This window comes from Schistocerca piceifrons, chromosome 1, assembly GCF_021461385.2.
Source record: "Schistocerca piceifrons isolate TAMUIC-IGC-003096 chromosome 1, iqSchPice1.1, whole genome shotgun sequence".
Classification (NCBI taxonomy): Eukaryota; Metazoa; Arthropoda; class Insecta; order Orthoptera; family Acrididae; genus Schistocerca; species Schistocerca piceifrons.
This window is the reverse complement of record NC_060138.1, coordinates 886,293,984-886,320,037: the sequence shown is the minus strand read 5'-3', so window position 1 is coordinate 886,320,037 and position 26,054 is coordinate 886,293,984. Positions and strand designations below refer to the sequence as shown.

At 43.7% G+C, this 26,054-nt stretch overlaps 1 protein-coding gene across 5 annotated transcripts in view; it reads left to right on the top strand.

The window, feature by feature from the left end:
• Positions 1–26,054, top strand: part of LOC124716797 (kinesin-like protein KIF22) — a 331,625-nt gene that overhangs the window by 143,525 nt on the left and 162,046 nt on the right. For all 5 annotated transcript variants that reach the window (XM_047243381.1, XM_047243349.1, XM_047243365.1 and 2 more), the window contains exon 5: positions 19,125–19,290. In XM_047243381.1, coding sequence (XP_047099337.1) covers positions 19,125–19,290 — 166 coding nt within the window. The remainder of the gene's footprint in view (positions 1–19,124; positions 19,291–26,054) is intronic.

Sequence of the window (26,054 nt, the reverse complement as noted above, 5' to 3'; positions counted from 1 at the left end):
GCCCAAAAGTTTATTGTTTTCCTTATCTGTTTCGGCACATCTGGCATCAGTTTGAACTTGCAATATGTTGCTTTCTATAACATCACCGTGACAAAGCACCCAGGGCTGAGCTCGTTATAGAACACTTATTCTGAGTGGGTGCTGCAGTAGGGGAAAAATGGGAAATTGTGTCCTCTTTCTTCGCTCTAGTCAATAGTCAATTATTATAAACTGTCATAAGACACCAAAATGATACTAATCATTGATGGAAATTGGTGGAGCCACATCATGCACAATATGGCTTCTGAAAAAAGGTTCTGACCCACCAAATTATGTAGATGCCTTAATAATTCTGAGGGGCTTCAATTTGTGATGGCTTCCTCATGTAAAATGCATTGCATATGTTGTTCCCTTGGCACTGACAAGTGCTTTACTATGGTGTCTTTAAAGTATTGATATGATTGCTAGGTGACTGGCTGCGATATCTAGTCTCACACCACTTTAACCGATTTGTGATCCTTCTTATCAAAGAGAAGATTCAGTTTGTCTTTGTTGTTGCCACATCACATTGCTGAAAGATGCATTCTGCTCAAACAAACCATTCCTTAGGATAGTTATCCAGAAAGACAGTATTCATACCAATTTTGTTGTAGGTGAAGTGTTCATTTGTGAAGATTTCTCAGCTTTTCTTTCTTTGCTCAATTGACTGGTGTGCTTCCAGGTATGCAGCTGAGTTTTAGTTTCCATTATACACACAATATTTTGATGACCAACCTAGTAATCATTTTCAGGTGCTGCGAGTTTCCCTGTTCCGTGTACTCACTACACTTGGGTTCCAACCAGACTGTGAACTGTTGTCAGTCAGGCATGCTATTTGTAGTGACGTAACAAGACTGTTACGCCACATTGAAGTAGCCGAAAGAAAGGCACGCGTACACACACGCCGACGGGCATCAAGTCTGGAACAGGATAACTATTGAATGGTAGCAAGAAAAGTACGTAGCTGCTTTATACTTACCTTTAATGTCTCCTTGTGATACATCTCTCTTGACTATACAAATGCGACTCGTAAGATACATGCACTGTTACAATTGGCGCCTTGCTAGGTCGTAGCCATGGACTTAGCAGAAGGCTATTCTAACTGTCTCTCGGCTAATGAGAGGAAGGCTTCGTCCGTCTTGTCGCTAGCAATGTTGTCCGTACAACTGGGGCGAGTGCTCGTCCGTATCTCGAGACCTGCCTTGTGGTGGCGCTAGGTCTGCGATCACACAGTGGCGACACGCGGGTCCGACATGTACTAATTGGACCACGGCCGATTTAAGCTACCACCTAGCAAGTGTGGTGTCTGGCGGTGACACCACATTCCTCCCCCGCAAATCGGCGAACGGTCGTGTTATAAGGCTTCCGGCCGCCGTGGGGAGGACCCCATGTTGACGTATGCGATGAGGTGGGGAGCCTAACAACAGGCGAGGCTGTGCCACCCGCACCCGGCCATTCGGTCCGAGGGGAGCTAGGAAACGCCTTAAAACCTAGTCCAGGGTGCACGTCAACATGCGGTGTATGTGCCCGTAAAGAAACAGGAGGGGCCGAAGGGTCGACCTCCATTGCGGCGGGGTAGCCGACGCGCGATGACGTCATGTGGTCCGGAGCAGGCAAGAGTTCCATGGCGGAGGACAGCTGGTCACGGGAAGCGATCGGCGGCGCGCGACCCTGGGAGGCGCTTGGCGGCTGCAGCGAAGAGTCGAATGAGGGCGGCGCCGGCGGGAGAACAGGCGGCGGCGGCGGCTGCTGCGGCGGCGCATCGCCATGGGGCAAAATGGAAGGCATCGTTGGTAACACCTGGGGATGAGGCGAGCCAGTAGATGGGTCCCCAGGGCGCTGACCGGACGGCACTGTCGCTGAAAGCAGACGGGGAGCGGCAGAACCCGTGCGACGACAGAGGCGCAGCTGATTGAGATGCCGACGCACCTCACCAGAGGCCCCCAAAACCAAATACATCGCGCGGCCGAGGCAGCGAAGAATGTGCCCTGCGAGCCAACGCCGTGAACCTCGATAGTTGCGATAAAATACAACGTCGCCTGGAGCAAAAGCAGGAGTCTGCCGCTGCACAGGAACCTGATGCGGCGGATGCAGCAAAGACATCAAGGTGCGATGAGGACGACCGTGGAGCAACTCAGCCGGCGAGCGACCCTCTTGGGGCTGAGAGCGATACGAGGACAAAAAGAGCAACAACGCGTCCTCCCGAGAATGCGACTCTTTCAACTTTAACATCTGTGACTTGAAAGTCCGGACCAATCGTTCAGCGGCACCGTTTGACTGAGGCGAAAACGGCGCGGATGTCAGATGTTGAATACCATTGGCCTGGCAGAATGACTGAAATTCTGCGGACATGAATTGTGGGCCATTGTCGGAAACAATAGTCTGCGGAAGACCTTCAATGCAAAAGATAGCAGACAACGCTTGGATGGTGGCGGAGGACATCCGGACAACAAAAGGAAAATTACTGAAGGTGTCGACCAGAACCAACCATCGAGCATTCCAGAATGGACCAGCAAAATCAATGTGCAAGCGTTGCCAAGGGGAAGTGGCTTTTGGCCATGCAAAGACTTTCCGCAGCGGTGCGGATTGTTGTTCGGCACACGCCATGCAAGAAGAACACATAGTCGTAATTGCAGCATCGAATCCGAACCAAGTACAGTGCTGACGAGCAAGTTGTTTCGTTCGCACTATACCCCAATGTCCTTGGTGAAGAAGCCGTAAAACAGAGGACTGTAACGAACGTGGGACCACGACTCTGGACTGATCATTATCAGAACGCAACAACAAAACACCACGTCGAACAAAAAGTCTCTCCTTGTGAGCAAAAAATCGGCGAACCAACGGATCCTCGATCCGAGACTTTGACAAAGGCCATTGCGTAGCAACAAAACGCAAAACGGTAGCAAGGACAGGGTCAGCAGCTGTGGCTGTAGCTACCCGACGAAAATCAATCGGAAACGATTCGACTACTTCATCCGTTTCCGAATCAATGAACATGCAAGCAAGTTCGGAAGAATCGAATGCTTTATCCTCAGCAACAGGCAAACGGGACAATGCATCGGCGTTTCCGTGCTTAGCAGTGGACCGATACAAGATATCGTAGCGGTACTGCGAGAGGAAAATAGACCAGCGAATGAATTTCTGCGCTGTACGCGGAGGTACAGGCTTGTTCGGGTGAAAAAGCGATGTCAAAGGTTTGTGGTCTGTGATGATGGTAAAGTGACGACCATACAAGAAATCATGGAACTTAGTAACACCAAACACGAGAGCCAAAGCTTCTTTCTCTATCTGGGAATAATTTCTTTGCGCAGATGAGAGCAATTTCGACGCAAAGGCAATAGGGCGATCATGCGAGCCAACTTTGTGCGCAAGCACAGCACCGATCCCGAAATCCGATGCATCTACCATCAACAAAAGAGGTTGCTGGGGATCGAAAGGCGTGAGGCAAGTATTAGAAAGCAACGCCAATTTCAACTGGCGAAAGGCGCTCTCGCATTCCGCCGTCCAGACGAACGGAACACCTTTACGGCGTAAGCGATGAAGCGGAGCGGAAATGGAAGAGGCATTGCGCACATATTTATGATAATAGTTAATTTTACCCAACACACTCTGTAGCTGTTTCACATTTTGAGGGGAAGGCAAATCTTGTATGGCACGGGGGTGCTCTGGACTCGGATGTATGCCTTGGGCATTGATGACATGGCCCAGGTATGGTAAGTCACGAGCAAAAAACACACATTTGTCCTTCCTCAAGCGAAGACCATGTTGTCGCAAGACCTGAAATAACGTTCGTAGGTTCGCAAGATTATCTTCTTCTCTCCGTCCGGAGATCACTATATCGTCCAGATAGTTGGCTGCAGTAGAGACCGACGCACAAATAGTTTGTAAATATTGCTGAAACAAGACAGGGGCGGATGCACACCCGAACGGCAGTCTTTTGAACCTGTACAATCCAAGATGCGTGTTAACCACCAACACGCGCTGGGATTCGTCGCCCACTGGTATTTACAAGTACGCATCGGCGAGATCCAACTTTGAAAAATATTTTCCCGGGCACAGTTTAGCAAAAAGATCTTCCGGGCGGGGCAAAGGAAAAGTAGCAGTCACTAGTTGTGGATTCACTGTGGCCTTGAAGTCCACGCAAAGTCTCAATTTTCCGGAAGGTTTTGGCAAAATTACTAAGGGTGAGGCCCAGAGAGAAGCTTGCACACGTTCAATTACACCCTGTGATTCTAGATCGTTTAATGTTCTTGCGACCTCATCACGCAATGCGTGGGGAACATTGCGCGCTCTGAAAAATTTCGATTGCGCGTTTACTTTCAGTTCCAAATGTGCTTCATAGTTTTTAGCGCAACCTAAGCCTGGCGTAAAAATGTCTGCAAATTCATCACCTAAGCGAGAAACACTGTCTGAAGGCACAGTCTGATTCACTGATAGGACCTGATTTACAATAGACATGTTAAACAACTGAAATAAATTTAAACCAAACAAGTTCACTGCAGTAGAAGAACGAAGAACGTAAAATGACACAAGTTTTGTTTGTCCCTTGTATGTTGCAAGAAGGCTGCACTGTCCGAACACAGGAATTTTCTGTCCTGAATATGTGGTTAGCTTAACATTTGCGGCACGCAATGGAGGTGCGCCCAGTTGTTTGTACGTGTCGTGATTGAGCAATGAAACTGCAGCTCCGGTATCGAGCTGGAAGGGTATCACTTTGCCTTCAAAGTCTAAGTCCACAAAAAGTTTATTGTCCTGCTGACGACAAGAGCGACTGTTTTGTGCAATTTGAACAGACACTTGTACAGAATCACTCGCTAATTGACGTGATTTCCGGCGCCGTCGACGCACAGTTTGTGTGGGACGAACACAGTCACTGTTAGAGAAAGTGGCACTGGACGAATCGGAATTAACTACATGAATGTCCATGGGCAAAGGTCCACGAGCCTGAATGTCCTTGGTTCGATTCCGGCGCGAAGCAAAGGGCCTGGAATGATTGTGATTGTCTGATCGGAGCTTTTTCTGGCAAACACTTTGAACATGTCCTTTCCTATTACAGAAAAAGCAAATAGCTTGGCGTGACGGGCAATGTTCACGTGAATGTCTAGTAACACACCGCGGGCATGATTTCACTGCATTTGTGTGCTGGCGCGGCACACCTGGCTGAGAGCGCGGCGGCAGCTGAGTCGAATTGCGCGAGGGCAGGTTACCGGGCCGCGCAGCGCGTCCGGCGGGCCGGTTTATGTTACACACTGCTGGCGAAGTTTCAAAAGATTCCTGAGCACAGTCTAGTGTGTCTTGTCTATCCAATATGTCTATCACTTGTTGAAGGGAGGGATTTACTAGTTTCAAAATTTGCTCCCGTATGCGAACATCAGAAACGTTCTGTGCAATTGCATCACGTACCATTGTATCTGAATAAGAAAGGCCACAGTCACATTCAAAGGCACAGTCCCTTGCATGTTGCTACCCACTCCCTATGAGTTTGACCGGCCGTACGTTTTGTACGAAAAAACGTATACCGTTTTGCAACCACATTAACTGTTTCTTTGAAATAGGCATCTAAAGCAGACAAAATTTCCTCGTAGGACAGAGTTGCTACGTCGCGTCGGGGAAACAATTTCACTATCACACGGTAGGTGGACACACCGACACAAGAAAGCAAAAACGGCTGCCGCTCATTACCTTGAATTCTGTAGGCGGCGAGATGGAAGGCAAACTGGCGGGACCACTCGGTCCACGACTCGTGCTCCGGGTCGTAGTTCCTAAAAGGCGGTGCAACTGCGAGTTGTGGCTGTGGTAGCGGTGAAGCGGCGGCTGCCTTATCGGTTTGAATGGCACGTTGACCCTGGACGAGCTGTCCTAGGGCATCCAATAACGCCTGCGTCTGCTGATTCTGCAAGCGATAAAATTCGGACAGTACATCTGGAGATTGTGGCGAAGCCATGACACAAATAAATCAGAGCAAAGCAAGGAGAAGAATACGATCCCATCCTCGTCGCCAATCTGTAGTGACGTAACAAGACTGTTACGCCACATTGAAGTAGCCGAAAGAAAGGCACGCGTACACACACGCCGACGGGCGTCAAGTCTGGAACAGGATAACTATTGAATGGTAGCAAGAAAAGTGCGTAGCTGCTTTATACTTAACTTTAATGTCTCCTTGTGATACATCTCTCTTGACTATACAAATGCGACTCGTAAGATACATGCACTGTTACAATTGGCGCCTTGCTAGGTCGTAGCCATGGACTTAGCAGAAGGCTATTCTAACTGTCTCTCGGCTAATGAGAGGAAGGCTTCGTCCGTCTTGTCGCTAGCAATGTCGTCCGTACAACTGGGGCGAGTGCTCGTCCGTATCTCGAGACCTGCCTTGTGGTGGCGCTAGGTCTGCGATCACACAGTGGCGACACGCGGGTCCGACATGTACTAATTGGACCGCGGCCGATTTAAGCTACCACCTAGCAAGTGTGGTGTCTGGCGGTGACACCACACTATTTATATCTGAATTTGCCTCAGCTGTAATTTATTATATGGTATCAACAATAATTAAACCTGACTGGAGGCCAGGTAGCCTCGAGTATACATAATAGCATCCCCCCCCCCCCCCCCCCCCCCCCCTCCCGCCTTGGAGCCATCTTAATGATGGCTTTTGCAAATGTCAGACCTAATACTATGGTTATAATTACACTTATAAAATACACTACATTCTGTAGCTGTTGCTTCTTATGTCTATTTTTTTACATTTATCACATTACAACTGATATGCTAATGCCTCATGCTACAATCACTATCTTAAAATTCGTTGAAAGAATATAAACATTTTTCTATTAGAAAAGATTTTAATTTTGTTTTAAAAACATTTCCCGTATACGTTCTTAGAGAGTTTGGTAGTTTGTTATACCAAATCAAACCCCTGATATATGGACTTCTATCAGTAACTTTTAACGTTGCTCTGTTAAGGAAATAGTTACACTTGGTTCTAGTGTTGTGATCATGTACATCACTGTCCTTGATAGCTTCTGTTGGTTGACTTAATACAACTATTTTGAAGATGTACAGAGAATATATTGTCAGATATTTGTGCTGGACAAACACGATATGAATCTCTATGTCCCATCCCATGTATGTGCCTTATTGCTCTTTTCTGTGGTAGTAGTAGTATTCTTTTTAAATGTACATCAGCTGCACAGCCCCATAGTTCAATTCAGTAACTGAGAAAGGGGTAAAGTGTTCCATAATATACTAATTTCAGTGCTTGGCTAGGAACTATCTTTGCGAGCTGGCTGAGGAGATATATGGCACTACTGACTTTTCCACATACGAAATTAATGTGGCACGTCCACCGCAAATTTTCATTAACATACACATCCAGGAATTTACAGTTACCAATTTCTGTTGCAGAGATATTAAACACACTATTCATATTGTTGTGGTGAGAACTGCGTTTTAAATGTCAGTAGTTGAGATTTGGTGACATTCACCTTGAGTCCCTGATCATTGAGGTATTTTGTTACTTCTATTACACCACTAGTAGCAAGAGATTCTAGCTCATTAGATTCACTCCCATAGAATAAGATTGACGTGTCATCTGCATAGCTCACAGTATGGGAGTTAATGGGTTGTGCAATGTCGTTAATATATATAAGGAAGAGAAAGGGTCCAAGGATTGAGCCCTGTGGTACACCTTGTAATACAGGTTGACTAGTGGACAGGGAGTTCATGATTTTATTATCTAGTTTGTATGACAATTTAGTGCTTTGCTTATGATTCAGCAAGTATGTGATTAGAAGATTCATGGCTTGATCCCCAATACTATAAGATTCCCCAATGCTATAAGATTTTGACTTTTTAAGAAGTACCCTACTCTCAGCATTCAGTTGTCAAAATATTGTGCATATAATGGAAACCACTGTATAAGCGGGAGCTCGAAACTAATGAAACTACTGTTTTCCAAATTAGAAGACTACCACATAATAGGTTATTGTGATGCAGATTGAGCAGAGATTGCAAGGACAGAAAGTTGATAATTGGATATGTTTAAATCTCAAGCAGCAGGAATATCTGGCTAAACAAGAAATAGCTAACAGTAACAGTTATGTGGCTGTGTCCTCAACATGTCAGGAGGCTCTGTGGCTTCAAAGGTTAAACAGTGGGATATCTCCAAACCACAAGAATGAATGTATGAAACTACAATGTAAACTACAAGACAGCAATGTACTTGTCTAAGGCCAGTGGCAGCAAGAGCCAAACCAATCATAATAGACACTATAAACCATTTCGTATGAGAGCCAAAGTAACTGTGGAGCATGTACTTCCAGACCTAATGTTGGCAAACATTAATTGATCAAAGATACAAAATCTGACTGCCTTTCTGGACAACTATCCTAAGGAATTCTTCATTTGAGTGGAATGCATCTTTCAGCAATACAGTGTGACAACAACAGAGACGAAACTGTGGTAAAGCCTAACCAACATCTGCTACCACACGATTTTGGACTGCAGATTTTGTTTTCCTGGCATCAGTTTAGTGTGGCTGTGAGAGTTTTGAAACTTTGTCTCACTTTTTAAAGAATCTTTTTCATAGCTATGGTATAACTATTGCATTCTGAATTTTTTACTTCCTGTATTATCTTGTACGAGAGTTCATTTTACATATTTACCATTGTTAGTGTGTGTGCAATAAATGTGTTGGTTCCAATCGGATATGCTAGTAATTTGCTGTGCTAAGTACAGTGACAGCTGTCTACAAGCTCAAAGTTAGAATATAGTTCAGTTATGAATGATTATCCGGGTGTCTACAACCCGGGACAACCGGGAGATCCAGGAAAAACCCGGGATTTTTTTCATCCGGGAGAGAATCGGGAAAAGCCCTGGAATCTTTTTGAATTCCGGGAATTTTTCATTGTTTTGGTTTTCAGTTAAATTTTTGTGATTTTGACTGGTAAGAACCAATACTCTGACAAAAAAATTGCTGTATCCCGCTTCTGCAGAATTATACTGCAGCAACAAAACATGAACGAGCGAAAAGAACGAAAATAAAACTTAAGTCACAAAGAAAATGCGCCATATACAACAACAAAACACAGTGCTCATACAAGCGTCTGCCAACAGCAAAGTGTGTCAAAGGCTTTAGGAAGACTGTGCAGTGCTTCTTAACAACAAATTGCCTCCAATGAGCGTGACGTGAAAGTTTTTGACATCAGAATCATTTTAATGCAAGATCTTTTAATGTTTCACACGCACGAACATGCAGGCTTCCTGCGTTATGGTAGCTGTGCAAGTGCAGTGACGCCTGTTATCTGGCGCTCTCTGGCAACTGCTGAAACGTACCTTTCTAATAGGTCACGGAAAAATATTGTGAATATTGCTTTGAAAAGCGCTACTTTCAAAGTAAATTTCCTTTTATGTAAGATAAACTATGTGAGAGAGTGTACGACGAATTTCTTAAATCACAGAGCGTTTGACTCTCATTTAAAAATCAACTCTTTGGTGACGACCATATGAAGTGTTTCGAGCCCAGAAGATCAGACATTTACGTCGTTATTAAAAAATTTTACTGGCACATTTATGTGATGTATGACGCGCAAAAAAGATCGACAATATATGTGGAAGCTTAGCTTCTCTTGCAGCTTATTAATATTAGAGACCAATATTATATGTGATAGCTTTGATTTTCTTGTAGCAACAATTGTACATTAATTTAAGCCATTAATTTTTCTTATTTGTGTCTTCGTGCTACTTAAGAGTGATCTTGCTATTGGCTGACTACATCACGTGTCAAATGCTGTCATCAGCTGGTGAGATCATGTGACATGAGCTGTGACTGGCTTACAAAAGCACGTCGCAATCTCGATTTTAATGCTTCGAAAAGTAACATGTGGTGTTTGTTGGAATTCGAATTTATACCTTCGTAACACGGAAATATGCAATGTATATGTTGCTGCACATCAAGGATGTTTCCAAAACGTGTTTTTTTCCCCTGAGTTTCATTTTCTAAAGTGCCGGGAAATTCTACGCCGGTGTATAAAACCTTAAACCATAAAAGCACTGGCAGGTCGATAGACACACAAACAAACACAAACACACACACAAAATTCAAGCTTTTGCAACAAACTGTTGCCTCATCAGGAAAGAGGGAAGGAGAGGGGAAGACGAAAGGAAGTGGGTTTTAAGGGAGAGGGTAAGGGGTCATTCCAATCCCGGGAGCGGAAAGACTTACCTTAGGGGGAAAAAAGGACAGGTATACACTCGCACACACGCACATATCCATCCACACATACAGACACAAGCAGACATATTTAAAGACAAAGAGTTTGGGCAGAGATGTCAGTCGAGGCAGAAGTGTAGAGGCAAAGAAGTTGTTGAAATTCAGGTGAGGTATGAGTGGCGGCAACTTGAAATTAGCGGAGATTGAGGCCTGGCGGATGACGAGAAGAGAGGATATACTGAAGGGCAAGTTCCCATCTCCGGAGTTCGGATAGGTTGGTGTTGGTGGGAAGTATCCAGATAACCCGGACGGTGTAACACTGTGCCAAGATGTGCTGGCTGTGCACCAAGGCATGTTTAGCCACAGGGTGATCCTCATTACCAACAAACACTGTCTGCCTGTGTCCATTCATGCGAATGGACAGTTTGTTGCTGGTCATTCCCACATAGAATGCATCACAGTGTAGGCAGGTCAGTTGGTAAATCACGTGGGTGCTTTCACACGTGGCTCTGCCTCTGATCGTGTACACCTTCCGGGTTACAGGACTGGAGTAGGTGGTGGTGGGAGGGTGCATGGGACAGGTTTTGCATCGGGGGCGGTTACAAGGATAGGAGCCAGAGGGTAGGGAAGGTGGTTTGGGGATTTCATAGGGATGAACTAACAGGTTACGAAGGTTAGGTGGACGGCGGAAAGACACTCTTGGCGGAGTGGGGAGGATTTCATGAAGGATGGATCTCATTTCAGGGCAGGATTTGAGGAAGTCGTATCCCTGCTGGAGAGCCACATTCAGAGTCTGGTCCAGTCCCGGAAAGTATCCTGTCACAAGTGGGGCACTTTTGTGGTTCTTCTGTGGGGGATTCTGGGTTTGAGGGGACGAGGAAGTGGCTCTGGTTATTTGCTTCTGTACCAGGTCGGGAGGGTAGTTGCGGGATGCGAAAGCTGTTTTCAGGTTGTTGGTGTAATGATTCAGGGATTCCGGACTGGAGCAGATTCGTTTGCCACGAAGACCTAGGCTGTAGGGAAGGGACCGTTTGATGTGGAATGGGTGGCAGCTGTCATAATGGAGGTACTGTTGCTTGTTGGTGGGTTTGATGTGGACGGATGTGTGAAGTTGGCCATTGGACAGGTGGAGGTCAACGTCAAGGAAAGTGGCATGGGATTTGGAGTAGGACCAGGTGAAACTGATGGAACCAAAGGAGTTGAGGTTGGAGAGGAAGTTCTGGAGTTCTTCTTCACTGTGAGTCCAGATCATGAAGATGTCATCAATAAATCTGTACCAAACTTTGGGTTGGCAGACTTGGGTAACCAAGAAGGCTTCCTCTAAGCGACCCATGAATAGGTTGGCGTACGAGGGGGCCATCCTGGTGCCCATGGCTGTTCCCTTTAATTGTTGGTATGTCTGGCCCTCAAAAGTGAAGAAGTTGTGGGTCAGGATGAAGCTGGCTAAGGTGATGAGGAAAGAGGTTTTAGGTAGGGTGGCAGGTGATCGGCGTGAAAGGAAATGCTCCATCGCAGCGAGGCCCTGGACGTGCGGAATATTTGTGTATAAGGACGTGGCATCAATGGTTACAAGGATGGTTTCCGGGGGTAACAGATTGGGTAAGGATTCCAGGCGTTCAAGGAAGTGGTTGGTGTCCTTGATGAAGGATGGGAGACTGCATGTAATGGGTTGAAGGTGTTGATCTACGTAGGCAGAGATACGTTCTGTGGGGGCTTGGTAACCAGCTACAATGGGGCGGCTGGGATGATTGGGTTTGTGGATTTTAGGAAGAAGGTAGAAGGTAGGGGTGCGGGGTGTCGGTGGGGTCAGGAGGTTGATGGAGTCAGGTGAAAGGTTTTGCAGGGGGCCTAAGGTTCTGAGGATTCCTTGAAGCTCCGCCTGGACATCGGGAATGGGGTTACCTTGGCAAACTTTGTATGTGGTGTTGTCTGAAAGCTGACGCAGTCCCTCAGTCACATACTCCCGACGATCAAGTACCACGGTCGTGGAACCCTTGTCCGCCGGAAGAATGACGATGGATCGGTCAGCCTTCAGATCACGGATAGCCTGGGCTTCAGCAGTGGTGATGTTGGGTGTAGGATTAAGGTTTTTTAAGAAGGATTGAGATGCAAGGCTGGAAGTCAGAAATTCCTGGAAGGTTTGGAGAGGGTGATTTTGAGGAAGAGGAGGTGGGTCCCACTGTGACGGAGGACGGAACTGTTCCAGGCAGGGTTCAATTTGGATGGTGTCTTGAGGAGTCGGATCATTAGGAGTAGGATTAGGATCATTTTTCTTCGTGGCAAAGTGATACTTCCAGCAGAGAGTACGGGTGTAGGACAGTAAATCTTTGACGAGGGCTGTTTGGTTGAATCGGGGAGTGGGGCTGAAGGTGAGGCCTTTGGATAGGACAGAGGTTTCGGATTGGGAGAGAGGTTTGGAGGAAAGGTTAACTACTGAATTAGGGTGTTGTGGTTCCAGATTGTGTTGATCGGAATTTTGAGGTTTTGGAGGGAGTGGAGCTGGAAGTGGGAGATTGAGTAGATGGGAGAGACTGGGTTTGTGTGCAATGAGAGGAGGTTGAGGTTTGCTGGAAAGATTGTGAAGGGTGAGTGAGTTGCCTTTCCGGAGGTGGGAAACCAGGAGATTGGATAGTTTTTTGAGGTGGAGGGTGGCATGCTGTTCTAATTTACGGTTGGCCTGTAGGAGGATGCTCTGAACAGCCGGTGTGGATGTGGGGGAGGAAAGATTAAGGACTTTTATTAAGGATAGGAGTTGACGGGTGTGTTCATTGGCTGAGTTGATGTGTAGGTGAAGGATTAGGTGGGTGAGGGCAATGGATTGTTCAGTTTGGAACTGGTATAGGGACTGATGGAAGGAAGGGTTGCAGCCAGAGATGGGAACTTTGAGTGTGAGGCCTTTGGGGGTAATGCCAAGTGTCAGACAAGCCTGAGAAAATAAAATATGCGAGCGTAATCTGGCTAGGGCGAAGGCATGTTTGCGGAGGGAATGTAAATAAAACTTAATGGGGTCATTGTGGGGGTGTTGTGAGGGTGACATGGTGTTAGAAGGTGGAAAGTGTAACATGAGGTGAAATGAAAATGAAAATAAAAATATATGGGGAGAGATAAAGGTGAACCAGAAAGAAACTGGAGATCTGGAATGAAAAGGCGAAAAGGTGTTGGTTACAGCTGAGCTATGTTGGACTTGGGTTGGTAGACAACGATGTGCATAAAGGTTAGGTGGTTGTGTTGCCGCCAAAACACGTTAAAGGACGGAAAAATCCGGGAAAATTTCGAAAAAACTGCGTGTAGTATATTAAAAGGAGTGGTATTGTGGTGGCAGATTATGAAAATGAGGCTAACAATTGTCTGACGAAGAAATAATGGCGTTAAAACCTGTGGGAAGCGGCTAAAAATGATCGGTGATGTGGGACACCCCGCACCCCTACCTTCTACCTTCTTCCTAAAATCCACAAACCCAATCATCCCGGCCGCCCCATTGTAGCTGGTTACCAAGCCCCCACAGAACGTATCTCTGCCTACGTAGATCAACACCTTCAACCCATTACATGCAGTCTCCCATCCTTCATCAAGGACACCAACCACTTCCTTGAACGCCTGGAATCCTTACCCAATCTGTTACCCCCGGAAACCATCCTTGTAACCATTGATGCCACGTCCTTATACACAAATATTCCGCACGTCCAGGGCCTCGCTGCGATGGAGCATTTCCTTTCACGCCGATCACCTGCCACCCTACCTAAAACCTCTTTCCTCATCACCTTAGCCAGCTTCATCCTGACCCACAACTTCTTCACTTTTGAGGGCCAGACATACCAACAATTAAAGGGAACAGCCATGGGCACCAGGATGGCCCCCTCGTACGCCAACCTATTCATGGGTCGCTTAGAGGAAGCCTTCTTGGTTACCCAAGTCTGCCAACCCAAAGTTTGGTACAGATTTATTGATGACATCTTCATGATCTGGACTCACAGTGAAGAAGAACTCCAGAACTTCCTCTCCAACCTCAACTCCTTTGGTTCCATCAGTTTCACCTGGTCCTACTCCAAATCCCATGCCACTTTCCTTGACGTTGACCTCCACCTGTCCAATGGCCAACTTCACACATCCGTCCACATCAAACCCACCAACAAGCAACAGTACCTCCATTATGACAGCTGCCACCCATTCCACATCAAACGGTCCCTTCCCTACAGCCTAGGTCTTCGTGGCAAATGAATCTGCTCCAGTCCGGAATCCCTGAATCATTACACCAACAACCTGAAAACAGCTTTCGCATCCCGCAACTACCCTCCCGACCTGGTACAGAAGCAAATAACCAGAGCCACTTCCTCGTCCCCTCAAACCCAGAATCCCCCACAGAAGAACCACAAAAGTGCCCCACTTGTGACAGGATACTTTCCGGGACTGGACCAGACTCTGAATGTGGCTCTCCAGCAGGGATACGACTTCCTCAAATCCTGCCCTGAAATGAGATCCATCCTTCATGAAATCCTCCCCACTCCGCCAAGAGTGTCTTTCCGCCGTCCACCTAACCTTCGTAACCTGTTAGTTCATCCCTATGAAATCCCCAAACCACCTTCCCTACCCTCTGGCTCCTATCCTTGTAACCGCCCCCGATGCAAAACCTGTCCCATGCACCCTCCCACCACCACCTACTCCAGTCCTGTAACCCGGAAGGTGTACACGATCAGAGGCAGAGCCACGTGTGAAAGCACCCACGTGATTTACCAACTGACCTGCCTACACTGTGATGCATTCTATGTGGGAATGACCAGCAACAAACTGTCCATTCGCATGAATGGACACAGGCAGACAGTGTTTGTTGGTAATGAGGATCACCCTGTGGCTAAACATGCCTTGGTGCACAGCCAGCACATCTTGGCACAGTGTTACACCGTCCGGGTTATCTGGATACTTCCCACCAACACCAACCTATCCGAACTCCGGAGATGGGAACTTGCCCTTCAGTATATCCTCTCTTCTCGTCATCCGCCAGGCCTCAATCTCCGCTAATTTCAAGTTGCCGCCACTCATACCTCACCTGTCTTTCAACAACTTCTTTGCCTCTACACTTCTGCCTCGACTGACATCTCTGCCCAAACTCTTTGTCTTTAAATATGTCTGCTTGTGTCTGTATGTGTGGATGGATATGTGCGTGTGTGCGAGTGTATACCTGTCCTTTTTTCCCCCTAAGGTAAGTCTTTCCGCTCCCGGGATTGGAATGACTCCTTACCCTCTCTCTTAAAACCCACTTCCTTTCGTCTTCCCCTCTCCTTCCCTCTTTCCTGATGAGGCAACAGTTTGTTGCGAAAGCTTGAATTTTGTGCGTGTGTTTGTGTTTGTTTGTGTGTCTATCGACCTGCCAGCACTTTTGTTCGGTAAGTCACCTCATCTTTGTTTTTATATATAATTTTTCCCACGTGGAATGTTTCCTTCCATTATATTAAACCATAAAAGGATTGATAAGTGCCGAGAAAAAGTATACTGTCACTTAACACAGAAAAAGCATATTTTCACCAGGGAGAAAGTGTATTTTCAACTGGGAAATCCGGGAAAAATCCGGGAATTATTTTTCCTTGTCCATGTAGACACCCTGGATTATGTATTGCCTTTTTCATCTTCTGCTACTCAAGAGTTAGGCCTAGAACCTGTTCCGGCCTCACTGTCTCTTCCTCAATCTACCGACACTTCTCTTGACCTGTGGTTTATAATCCATTGCTAATTTAGGAAGTCTTTGTGGTGGCATATGAAATACATATTCTGTCCATTGTTCTTTGTATTTGATTGCCTTTTGGGTTATCAGTTGTATCCCTAATTCTTCTCTTATTACTTTGTTTATAATTTTATCTTCCCTAGTGCAGTGTTTCACAGATCTTGGACATTTCCTTTCTGATGATTCTTGTTGGCATGAATCTTTGTGTCCTCCAACTTTCTGCCCCATATGATAAATTGAGAACTCCCATAAGCATACAAAATTTTTCTCTTTCCTTGTTTTACACTTAAGTGTTCTCCTTTCATAATTTCCCTGTATTTTTATGAGTTGCTTTTACTATTTGAAGCATTCTTACCTGTATGTTTTAAATGTTTTTACAGATGGTACATTAATCTTTAACGTGGGTAATTATTGCTCTCTAATGATGAACTAATTAATGTAAAGCCTAGGCCCTGCTATGTTTTGAGTTTTAGAGTAATATTGATGCCTCAATCTGTTGGTCAAAGTGTATCAGCAGTGAAAACGTTTGGAATATCTACAACCTGTAACATAGTGCCTTTGGGCAATTGTAGCTGGACAAAGTAGTAGGGTTGTTCTAAGTGTGATGGTAGTTCACATTGGTAGACAGAAGTGTGTGATTGTTGTATCTCAAGTACACTCCTGGAAATGGAAAAAAGAACACATTGACACCGGTGTGTCAGACCCACCATACTTGCTCCGGACACTGCGAGAGGGCTGTACAAGCAATGATCACACGCACGGCACAGTGGACACACCAGGAACCGCGGTGTTGGCCGTCGAATGGCGCTAGCTGCGCAGCATTTGTGCACCGCCGCCGTCAGTGTCAGCCAGTTTGCCGTGGCATACGGAGCTCCATCGCAGTCTTTAACACTGGTAGCATGCCGCGACAGCGTGGACGTGAACCGTATGTGCAGTTGACGGACTTTGAGCGAGGGCGTATAGTGGGCATGCGGGAGGCCGGGTGGACGTACCGCCGAATTGCTCAACACGTGGGGCGTGAGGTCTCCACAGTACATCGATGTTGTCGCCAGTGGTCGGCGGAAGGTGCACGTGCCCGTCGACCTGGGACCGGACCGCAGCGACGCACGGATGCACGCCGAGACCGTAGGATCCTACGCAGTGCCGTAGGGGACCGTACCGCCACTTCCCAGCAAATTAGGGACACTGTTGCTCCTGGGGTATCGGCGAGGACCATTCGCAACCGTCTCCATGAAGCTGGGCTACGGTCCCGCACGCCGTTAGGCCGTCTTCCGCTCACGCCCCAACATCGTGCAGTCCGCCTCCAGTGGTGTTGCGACAGGCGTGAATGGAGGGACGAATGCAGACGTGTCGTCTTCAGCGATGAGAGTCGCTTCTGCCTTGGTGCCAATGATGGTCGTATGCGTGTTTGGCGCCGTGCAGGTGAGCGCCACAATCAGGACTGCATACGACCGAGGCACACAGGGCCAACACCCGGCATCATGGTGTGGGGAGCGATCTCCTACACTGGCCGTACACCACTGGTGATCGTCGAGGGGACACTGAATAGTGCACGGTACATCCAAACCGTCATCGAACCCATCGTTCTACCATTCCTAGACCGGCAAGGGAACTTGCTGTTCCAACAGGACAATGCACGTCCGCATGTATCCCGTGCCACCCAACGTGCTCTAGAAGGTGTAAGTCAACTACCCTGGCCAGCAAGATCTCCGGTTCTGTCCCCCATTGAGCATGTTTGGGACTGGATGGAGCGTCGTCTCACGCGGTCTGCACGTCCAGCACGAACGCTGGTCCAACTGAGGCGCCAGGTGGAAATGGCATGGCAAGCCGTTCCACAGGACTACATCCAGCATCTCTACGATCGTCTCCATGGGAGAATAGCAGCCTGCATTGCTGCGAAAGGTGGATATACACTGTACTAGTGCCGACATTGTGCATGCTCTGTTGCCTGTGTCTATGTGCCTGTGGTTCTGTCAGTGTGATCATGTGATGTATCTGACCCCAGGAATGTGTCAATAAAGTTTCCCCTTCCTGGGACAATGAATTCACGGTGTTCTTATTTCAATTTCCAGGAGTGTATTTTGATCAATTTTGCGGATGTGAAATGCACAGTTTTGTAACTATATTCTTTGTGTAACTGACACTATGTGTGTAATGCATATATACTTCATGAAAACGTTTTATGTGGAACTATGCGCAGTTATTGTATGTATGTGACATATAATTGTTCTCCTTTGGTACAGGTGGCACAAGGATGGTCAGATTGTGACCAAATAGATTGTATTAAAGCTGGTCAGCACTGTTTATGCAAAATACTTTGACTTATTACCTTGTGTTTTACACATATGCTCCTATTTTTGTGTGTAAATTTTGATTGTTTTTCTGCCAGCTGTAATTGAATAGTATGGTGCACCCCCCCCCCCCATGCCCCCTCCCCAATTTTTAATGGTAGTAGTGATTTAGAGAAACCCAGAAGAAGCTTAAATCAAGGTCAGTCAAGGCTCTCTGAATCTGAAGCTTCCTGTTTATAAGTCTTGCATCTCACTGCTCCATTACCTTAACATGTTCTCATGCGACCTCTGCTAATGCTTGGGAATATGTAAGACTGAAAAACTGGAAGAGATATTATTTTGTCTCGACTGCATGTCAACACTCTTTTCAGATTACTGTTTTCTAATTACCAGGTCTGGTAGAAAATTGTAAGGGCTGTCATGTCTTTTTTGTGCCTAAATCTAGACAAAACAGAGGGTAGAAAGAGGGATAAAATGTTGGTATATATAAACACTAATTATTTGGTGAATTTCTTACAATTATAGAAAAACAGAAAAAATAAATTAGTAGTTTGTACATATATTCATCTATCAACCTCAGGAAATTGGTCTTTGATTGTTTTGAGATACATTTAATCTACAGTTGTTATGTACTGTTTGACCCTGTTCCAACTACTTTATTTATTCCAGGTGTGTGTGTGTGTGTGTGTGTGTGTGTGTGTGTGTGTGTGCGCGCGCGCGCGCACCCGCCAGCATTTGTTTTGGGGGCAGGGGGTTGATTGGTTAGGAACAGGAGGTTATACATTGGCTGATGTTGTGTGTGTCATACAACTAAAGAGAAATGAGATGATAACGTTAAGTTCTGTTAATTTTTAATTTGCTGAATAAATATTGTATGGTCACGGAACTTAAGGTTTTCAGATTCGAGGCCTGATGTCTGTACCAGTGAAAACAATGGATGATGTTGGCAACCTTTTATGCAAGGGAACTAATAATCGTCATACAAGACCGACACTTCTTAATAGCAGCTCCTCTAGATCACACGCCATATTCACTTTTAGATTATGTCGGCATATTGGGTGAGTTGTCATTAATTTATTTATAATTGTCAATAATTTAACTTGCATGAATGCAACACTAGCAGCTCATGCACTGATGTTCAGTGTCTCTATAGGAATTATCTAAGGTAAGGGGAACAAAACTAAGTACACAAGAACCTTGTTTATCCTGAGCAGGTGGGACCAGATATCATCTGGACAAATCCGGAAATATTTTTGTAAATGCTAAAACCCTAATATTTACTGGAGTATATAAATGTTTTATTTTGACACTAACAAGAAATACTTTTTCAGCACTTAAACTCTATATATACTGTAGTCAACTTACGTTTATTTTCTGAAATAATGTGTAAGTCTCTTTTGTTTCAAACTTGTGCAACATAAGAGTGCAGCACAATTGCAAAAATCTTTTACTACCGTCAGTTTGGTTGAAGCTGTTTCTGGCTGATGTACTAGATAAACCATTAGTTTTCCAGCAGTGCCATTGCCTCTGCTTGAGGGATTATTTCTTCACTTGAAACACTAGTTTCGTTGTCCCCTTCATCATCACTGTCATTCTTAGTAGTAGAACAGGAGACAGTACAAATTTCGTCATCAGTCATCATGCTGCAAGATCACTATCATGTACATCTGAGCAACCAGTAATGTTTGCTGACATTTCAAGGAATTCAGCAGTGTTGACAACCTCACAGACTTCACCAGTGGAATCACAATTAGCAGGCCATATGGTTTTCCACCACTTCAGTGATAGTTCAGCAATTTGATCATAAGAAGATGCAACAATAAAAACCAGATCTTTGATATGTACTGATTTCTATACAGAAATCACACCAACTTCTTCTTCTTCGATTTATTTACCCAGTAACTGTTTCCTGGACACATTTGTGATGTTCTCCAGTACACTTTGATCCATTGCTTGTAGAAGAACCTTATGTCAGGAGGGAAGTGCTTCACTCTGATGTCACCACTAACACTTCCCTCCTGGATGTGGAAGTGCATTGTCAATAAACAGTATGGCCTTTGGCAGAAGACCCTCATCCTCAAAATATCTTCTGACACTTGGCACAAAATCATCATGAAACCAGTTTTTTAAAAATACCGCTGTCCATCCATGCATTTTTTGTGAGTTGTAGACAGTTGGCAAACGGGGCTTACTAACATGTTTCAGTAAACTTGGATGTTTTGGTTTCCCTACCAACAGGAGAGGGTATTTGTTTCTGCGTATCGCTGCAAGCCATTAGTTTGGAAGCCAGCACCTTAGTGAGTAACACCTGACAAAGTCCAGAATCATCTGCATTATAAATCTGGTGTGGGGATGAAATTTCAGAGGAAATAAGTTATTCAAATTCTTTTTGGTGGAATTTTTCACAGCATCTGCATCCCTCGTAAAAATTTTACTTGTAACTGAAAGCCGGCGTATGCCATTATGACCTTTTACATCTTTCCAACCAACCTCATCTGGCTGTGAAGTTTGCCATTGAATTTTTGCTGTTTAAGTTTAATTCCTTTTCCTCCAGGATAGGACCAGATATCAGAATACAATGCTCTCTTTTTCTCATGGAAACAAATGAATAATTCTTCTTCCAGTGTTTAATTTCTTGCATTCTTCATTGTACTGTGCCACTGTCTTTAGTCACCATTTTGAAGCAAAAGTTTTCAGATTCATTTTGGTTCTTCTTCCAGTCTGACACAATTGATGTCCATACACCATATTTGCAACATTTTTGCTGCTATATTCAACAGTTCACCTTTCTCTGTTTAGTGCTTCCATTTTGCCCATTGAAACAACCACTTTCTTTTGCTTTGAAGCCATTTCACTCACACACTCTCAAAACATGGTAACAAAAGAACAATACTGATGCAACACTTTAAGGAACAGATCCTAACTAGCCATAACAATGATAGCTGGAAATGTAGGACTGCTGATGTCAAATGTTATCTGTGGTGCTAACATAACAACAGTACATGTACTATACCCTGCACATTTTCATGTTAAGGAGGAAAAGGAAAAAAAAATGATTCATATAAACCAGAAATCAATGTTAATTGGGGCCAGATAAATGAGGTTTTCGTGTACTTTCAAACTCTTCTTCTTTTTCTTATTTATTTTTTCAGGCATTTACTTCACTGGGCAAGGTCAGGAGCTTTAGCCCGTCTCTTAAGTCAAACCAAACATCCTTAGTAAGTTACCATTGCAATATATGTAGTACCTGAACAGTATGTAATAACCATAATGGTAATGGCATAGTAATTACAGTATGAATGAAATTGCTTAGCAGTACTGCTGCTGCTCCTAATAATGATGATGATGATAATAATAATAATAATAATAATAATAATAATAATAATGTTGGTGGTGGTGATGATGAATATTGTATTAAGTGATTTAAATATTTTTCTTAGAATTATACATTGTCTTTTTTGTAATTAGATTTTGCGTGCCTTTGTAATAAATATGTGGCTTTTCTTTAGAATGAATATGGATGACAAAAATGTTTCTATTCTGTATTGGCTGTATATTTATTTTCAGTTGGTAGTGGTTTTGTAGTTATAATTGTGAGTAAATTTTAAAACAAAATTCCAAATTGATAAGTTGAATACATAAAGTACCTGCATATTTCAGCACCTCATAAAATAAGCAGTACTCACAATTTGTACTGGAAAACACAATAAGGCAATGTGTACCCACATTTAAGTTTTCCATTTTTAAGGAACCTTAGGAAAGCACTGTTACAATAAACTGAGGATAAGAATGAATTTGCTTCAGGTTGCAATTAAATTATGTACAATTTTGTTTCAAAATAGTCAGTTTCAAGGCTTCCAGCCACATCATCAGATGTAAATGTGAACTGATGAAACCCTATAGCTTTGTGGAAGGAAAAAAGTGCAGCTTCGTCATAGGAAAGGCAAAGATAATCACAAATTAAACTACATTTTTTGACACCAGTCAGCTCTCAAGTCACGGTAGATTATTAATTATCACATGTACAAAATAACCCTTTGTAGAATATGTTTCTATAAACACATTACTTAAGTCAAACCCCTCTTTTACGTTTTTGTGTGATCCAGATGAAAACAACACAAAACTGAGGAAAATGCAGGGTTGAGGAAAATGTTGAAACCACCCCAAAATATGAACAAAAACTTGTATAATTGACGTATGTGATTAAAAGTCGCAACGCTCTCCAATACTTTGTATAAAATCTGTGCAAGCGATGGTAATTAAATGTACGATATGATGTTTTATACAATAATTTATGATAACGCAGGGTGTATATGCACCGGGACGCCAGGAAAAAACCTGTGAATCTTTTCATCTGGGAGAAAACTGGGAAAATCTCAATCCAAAACTGGAATGTTTCATTGTTTTAGTTTGCAGTTAAATTTGTGTAATTTTGACTGGTAAGAATTGATACTCTAACAAAGAATTTTAATTTAGCCCCCTTCTGCAGTATAATACTGCAACAATAAAATATAAACAAGGAAGAAAAAAGCCGAAATAAAACTTAACTTGCAAAGGAAATGTGCCAGTTACAACAAAAAAACACAGTGCACACGCATGTGTCTGCTAACAGCAAAATGTGCCAAAGGCTTTAGGGTGAACAATATGCAATACTTCATAACAACAAACTGCTTCCAATGAACGTGATGTCACAGCTGTTTACATTAGATTCGTTTGAGCACTTGCCAGGAGGCTCATGCTCATGCGCAGTTGAGTTGTGTATGAGCAGTACCTTGTTCTGCTTCTGGCTACTTGAAGTGCGGCTGTTAGCTGTATTGGCAGTAGCAAGAAGCAGCCAGATGTTACCGGAAAACTTTTTCTGGCGCGCCTAAGCTGCCAGATTCGCATATGCGCAGAGCAGTCTGAGCTGTAGTGGGGAGGTGGGGATGTGACCTGTGTTTTACTGTTTCGTCTTCGTTTACAGCTCTCACATCAGATGAAACAAAACGGATTTCTGTGGCCAGGAATTATCAAGTGAATTAAAATACATACACATAATTATGGAAAGCTAGAATATGTTATTAGCTTCAGTTTTATGATTTTCTTTCATTTCCAGGTTTTTGGCAGTCATGCAGTAATTGCCTTGCAGAACAATGAAGTTATTTTTGTTAATTAGCTAAAGAAATTTACCTTTTACTAATCTTTTCCGCAGAGGCAGTTAATTTATTTGAAACACTGTTGACTAGTGTCAACTATTTGCTGAATTTCAAGTGCACGTTTTTATCTTCTGGCGCTTTTGGCATTATGCCATAACCAAAACACTGGATAATACAATAGTGGTACTCCAAAGAAATTTGCATCCTGAAAACCACGATGAAAAGCTTAATATCATACTGGGGCCTTGTTATTTGTGAATCTGGACATATGAATGTGCCCTTTGAGCTGAATTATGCATTTTAGTACGATTTATGAAATTCTGATGCTCTTGGAATATCCTCTGATGTTGTGTCTCATTTATGGCGTAATGTAAGCTCTCTTAATGCTATATACATACGAATATATGGGCTTCCTATGTCATTGTAGCTGCACATGCACAGTAACGTTGTTTCCTGGCGCTCTCTGACAACTGCTGAAATGAACAGGTCGCGGGAAAATATTGAGAATGTTGGTTTGAAAAAAGCATTACTTTCAAAGTAAATTTCATTTTACTCAAGATGAATTATGTTACATGTGCGAACATAACAGAGTGTTTGATTTTCATTTAAAGCTTAACACTTTGAGGGCCAGCCACTTAGAACAATTTTGAGCCCAGAAGACCAGACATTTATGTCATTATTTAAAATTTTTGTGACACATTTGTCTGATGTATCTTAAAATGGAACACATGCAAGAAAGACCAATATTATAAGTGAAAGCTTAGCTTTCCTTGTAGTTACGCTATGTATACCATTTTAAACCATTAACTTTTCCAATTTGTGTGTTTAGGCTACGTAACAGTGATGCTGCTATTGCCTTGACTACATCACATGTCCTATGCTCTGAATATCTGCTATCATCAGCTGGCGAGATCATGTGACACGAGCTATGATTGGCTTACAAAAGTGCATTGCAATCTTGATTCAGTGCTTCAGAAACTAATGTGCTGTGCTTGATGGAATTCAAATATATACTTCCATAATATGAAAATATTCAGTATATCGTAATATGAAAATATGCAGCGTACAAGTTGCTCTACATCAAAGATCTTTCCAAAACGTGTTTTTCTTTTTTTTTGGGGTTTGGTTTCTAAAGTGCTGGGAAGCTCTACACTGGTGTATAAAACCTTAACCATTCAAAGGATTGATAAGGTTTACAGTTCCGAGGGCAAATATACTGGCACTTAAGACAGAAAAAGTGTATTTTCACCTGGGAAAAAGTATATTTTTAACTAGGAAATCTGGAAAAAATTCGTGAATTTTTTTTCTTGTCCGAGTATACACCCTGTAACGAATTTCTTTGGTTCTTAAAAAATTGCAGGCTTGTAACAGCAAGTAAAAACTGAGATTGGTATCAGGGTACAAGGTAATCAAGCTAGTTTTTGACATGTTACAACCACAAATGATGCGTTCAAAATATGCATTTTTCAGAAATGATTCTTTGTGCTTACCAGAAAAAAAGAGCAAACTGATGAACATGTTGGATTAAACAAAAACATCACAGCAGCTAAGTGGTTAAACCGCAAGCATTAATGCAAACATCTGCTTAATGACAAACTTTGGCACCATTTTTGTTACTGTGTAATGCTTTTCTTACAAGTACCATGTCATATGCTCACCACCATTAAAGTGTTGTTTTAGGCTTGCTGAAAGAAACAGAGATGTTAAAAAGTGAGTTTACTTTCCCAGTTGATGTTAAAAGTTTTTTGGAAGTTGGCTCAGTGAATTTCTGTACACTGTGTAAAATGTAAATTTGAAAGAAAGCTCAGGTGCTAAAGTTTCGCTTCATGCCTTCTGTCACTGCTGCCAAGCTTTATGATGTACAGTGTGTGGTGTGTATAGCACAAAGTATATACGTGAGTAGTGTGTGTAGTTGTTGCAAATGTATCGTGTCAGATTTAAATGTGAAAGTCTTTAAAATGTGCTATCACAAAACCTTTGTTCTATTTCTGTGTGACATCTCTGTCTTAGCACGTCTTCTGCATGAAAAGTATATTTTCAGCACTTCACGAAATGCTTTCACCCCTACCTGTACTCCCATCGTTGAAAGGCCACTTCTCCTCTCCTCACATCCAGTAGGTGATCTCATTTTGTGTGTGTTAGTGTGGTGTGGTGGCTGCGCTGACTATTGGGTGACTTAACAAGTCGCCAGTCAATAATAGTTCACTAGCCAAACATGGGCAATGTTTCCTCGATTATAACCTCGTGTATTCTTCGAGACTCAGTGTTTGAATTTAAAAGGTTGATGTTTGATATTCTTGCTGAATACAGTGCATCAGAATTATATGCAAAAAAGAAGAGACTGATTTCTGTGTGGCACAAGAGAAGGTGGTGGGTGGGTCCCTTCGTCACGTAGTGGCTCGGTCCGGAAAAATTTGCATCAGCTATCTTGCTTTTCCATTACCCCTGCAACCTAGTAGTAGTTGTATCATAATTGTGTGGTGAAGCTAAATGTTGCAACTTGTGTTGACAAAACTAGTTGTCATAGGAAAGACGAAGATGCTCACAAACTAAACTACATTTTCTTGACACAAGTCAGCTCTCAAGTTACGATAGATTATTAATAATCATATGTACTAGATAACCCTTTGGAGAACATATTTCTCTAAACACATTATGTGAAACCATAATGAGAATATTTTCTTAGT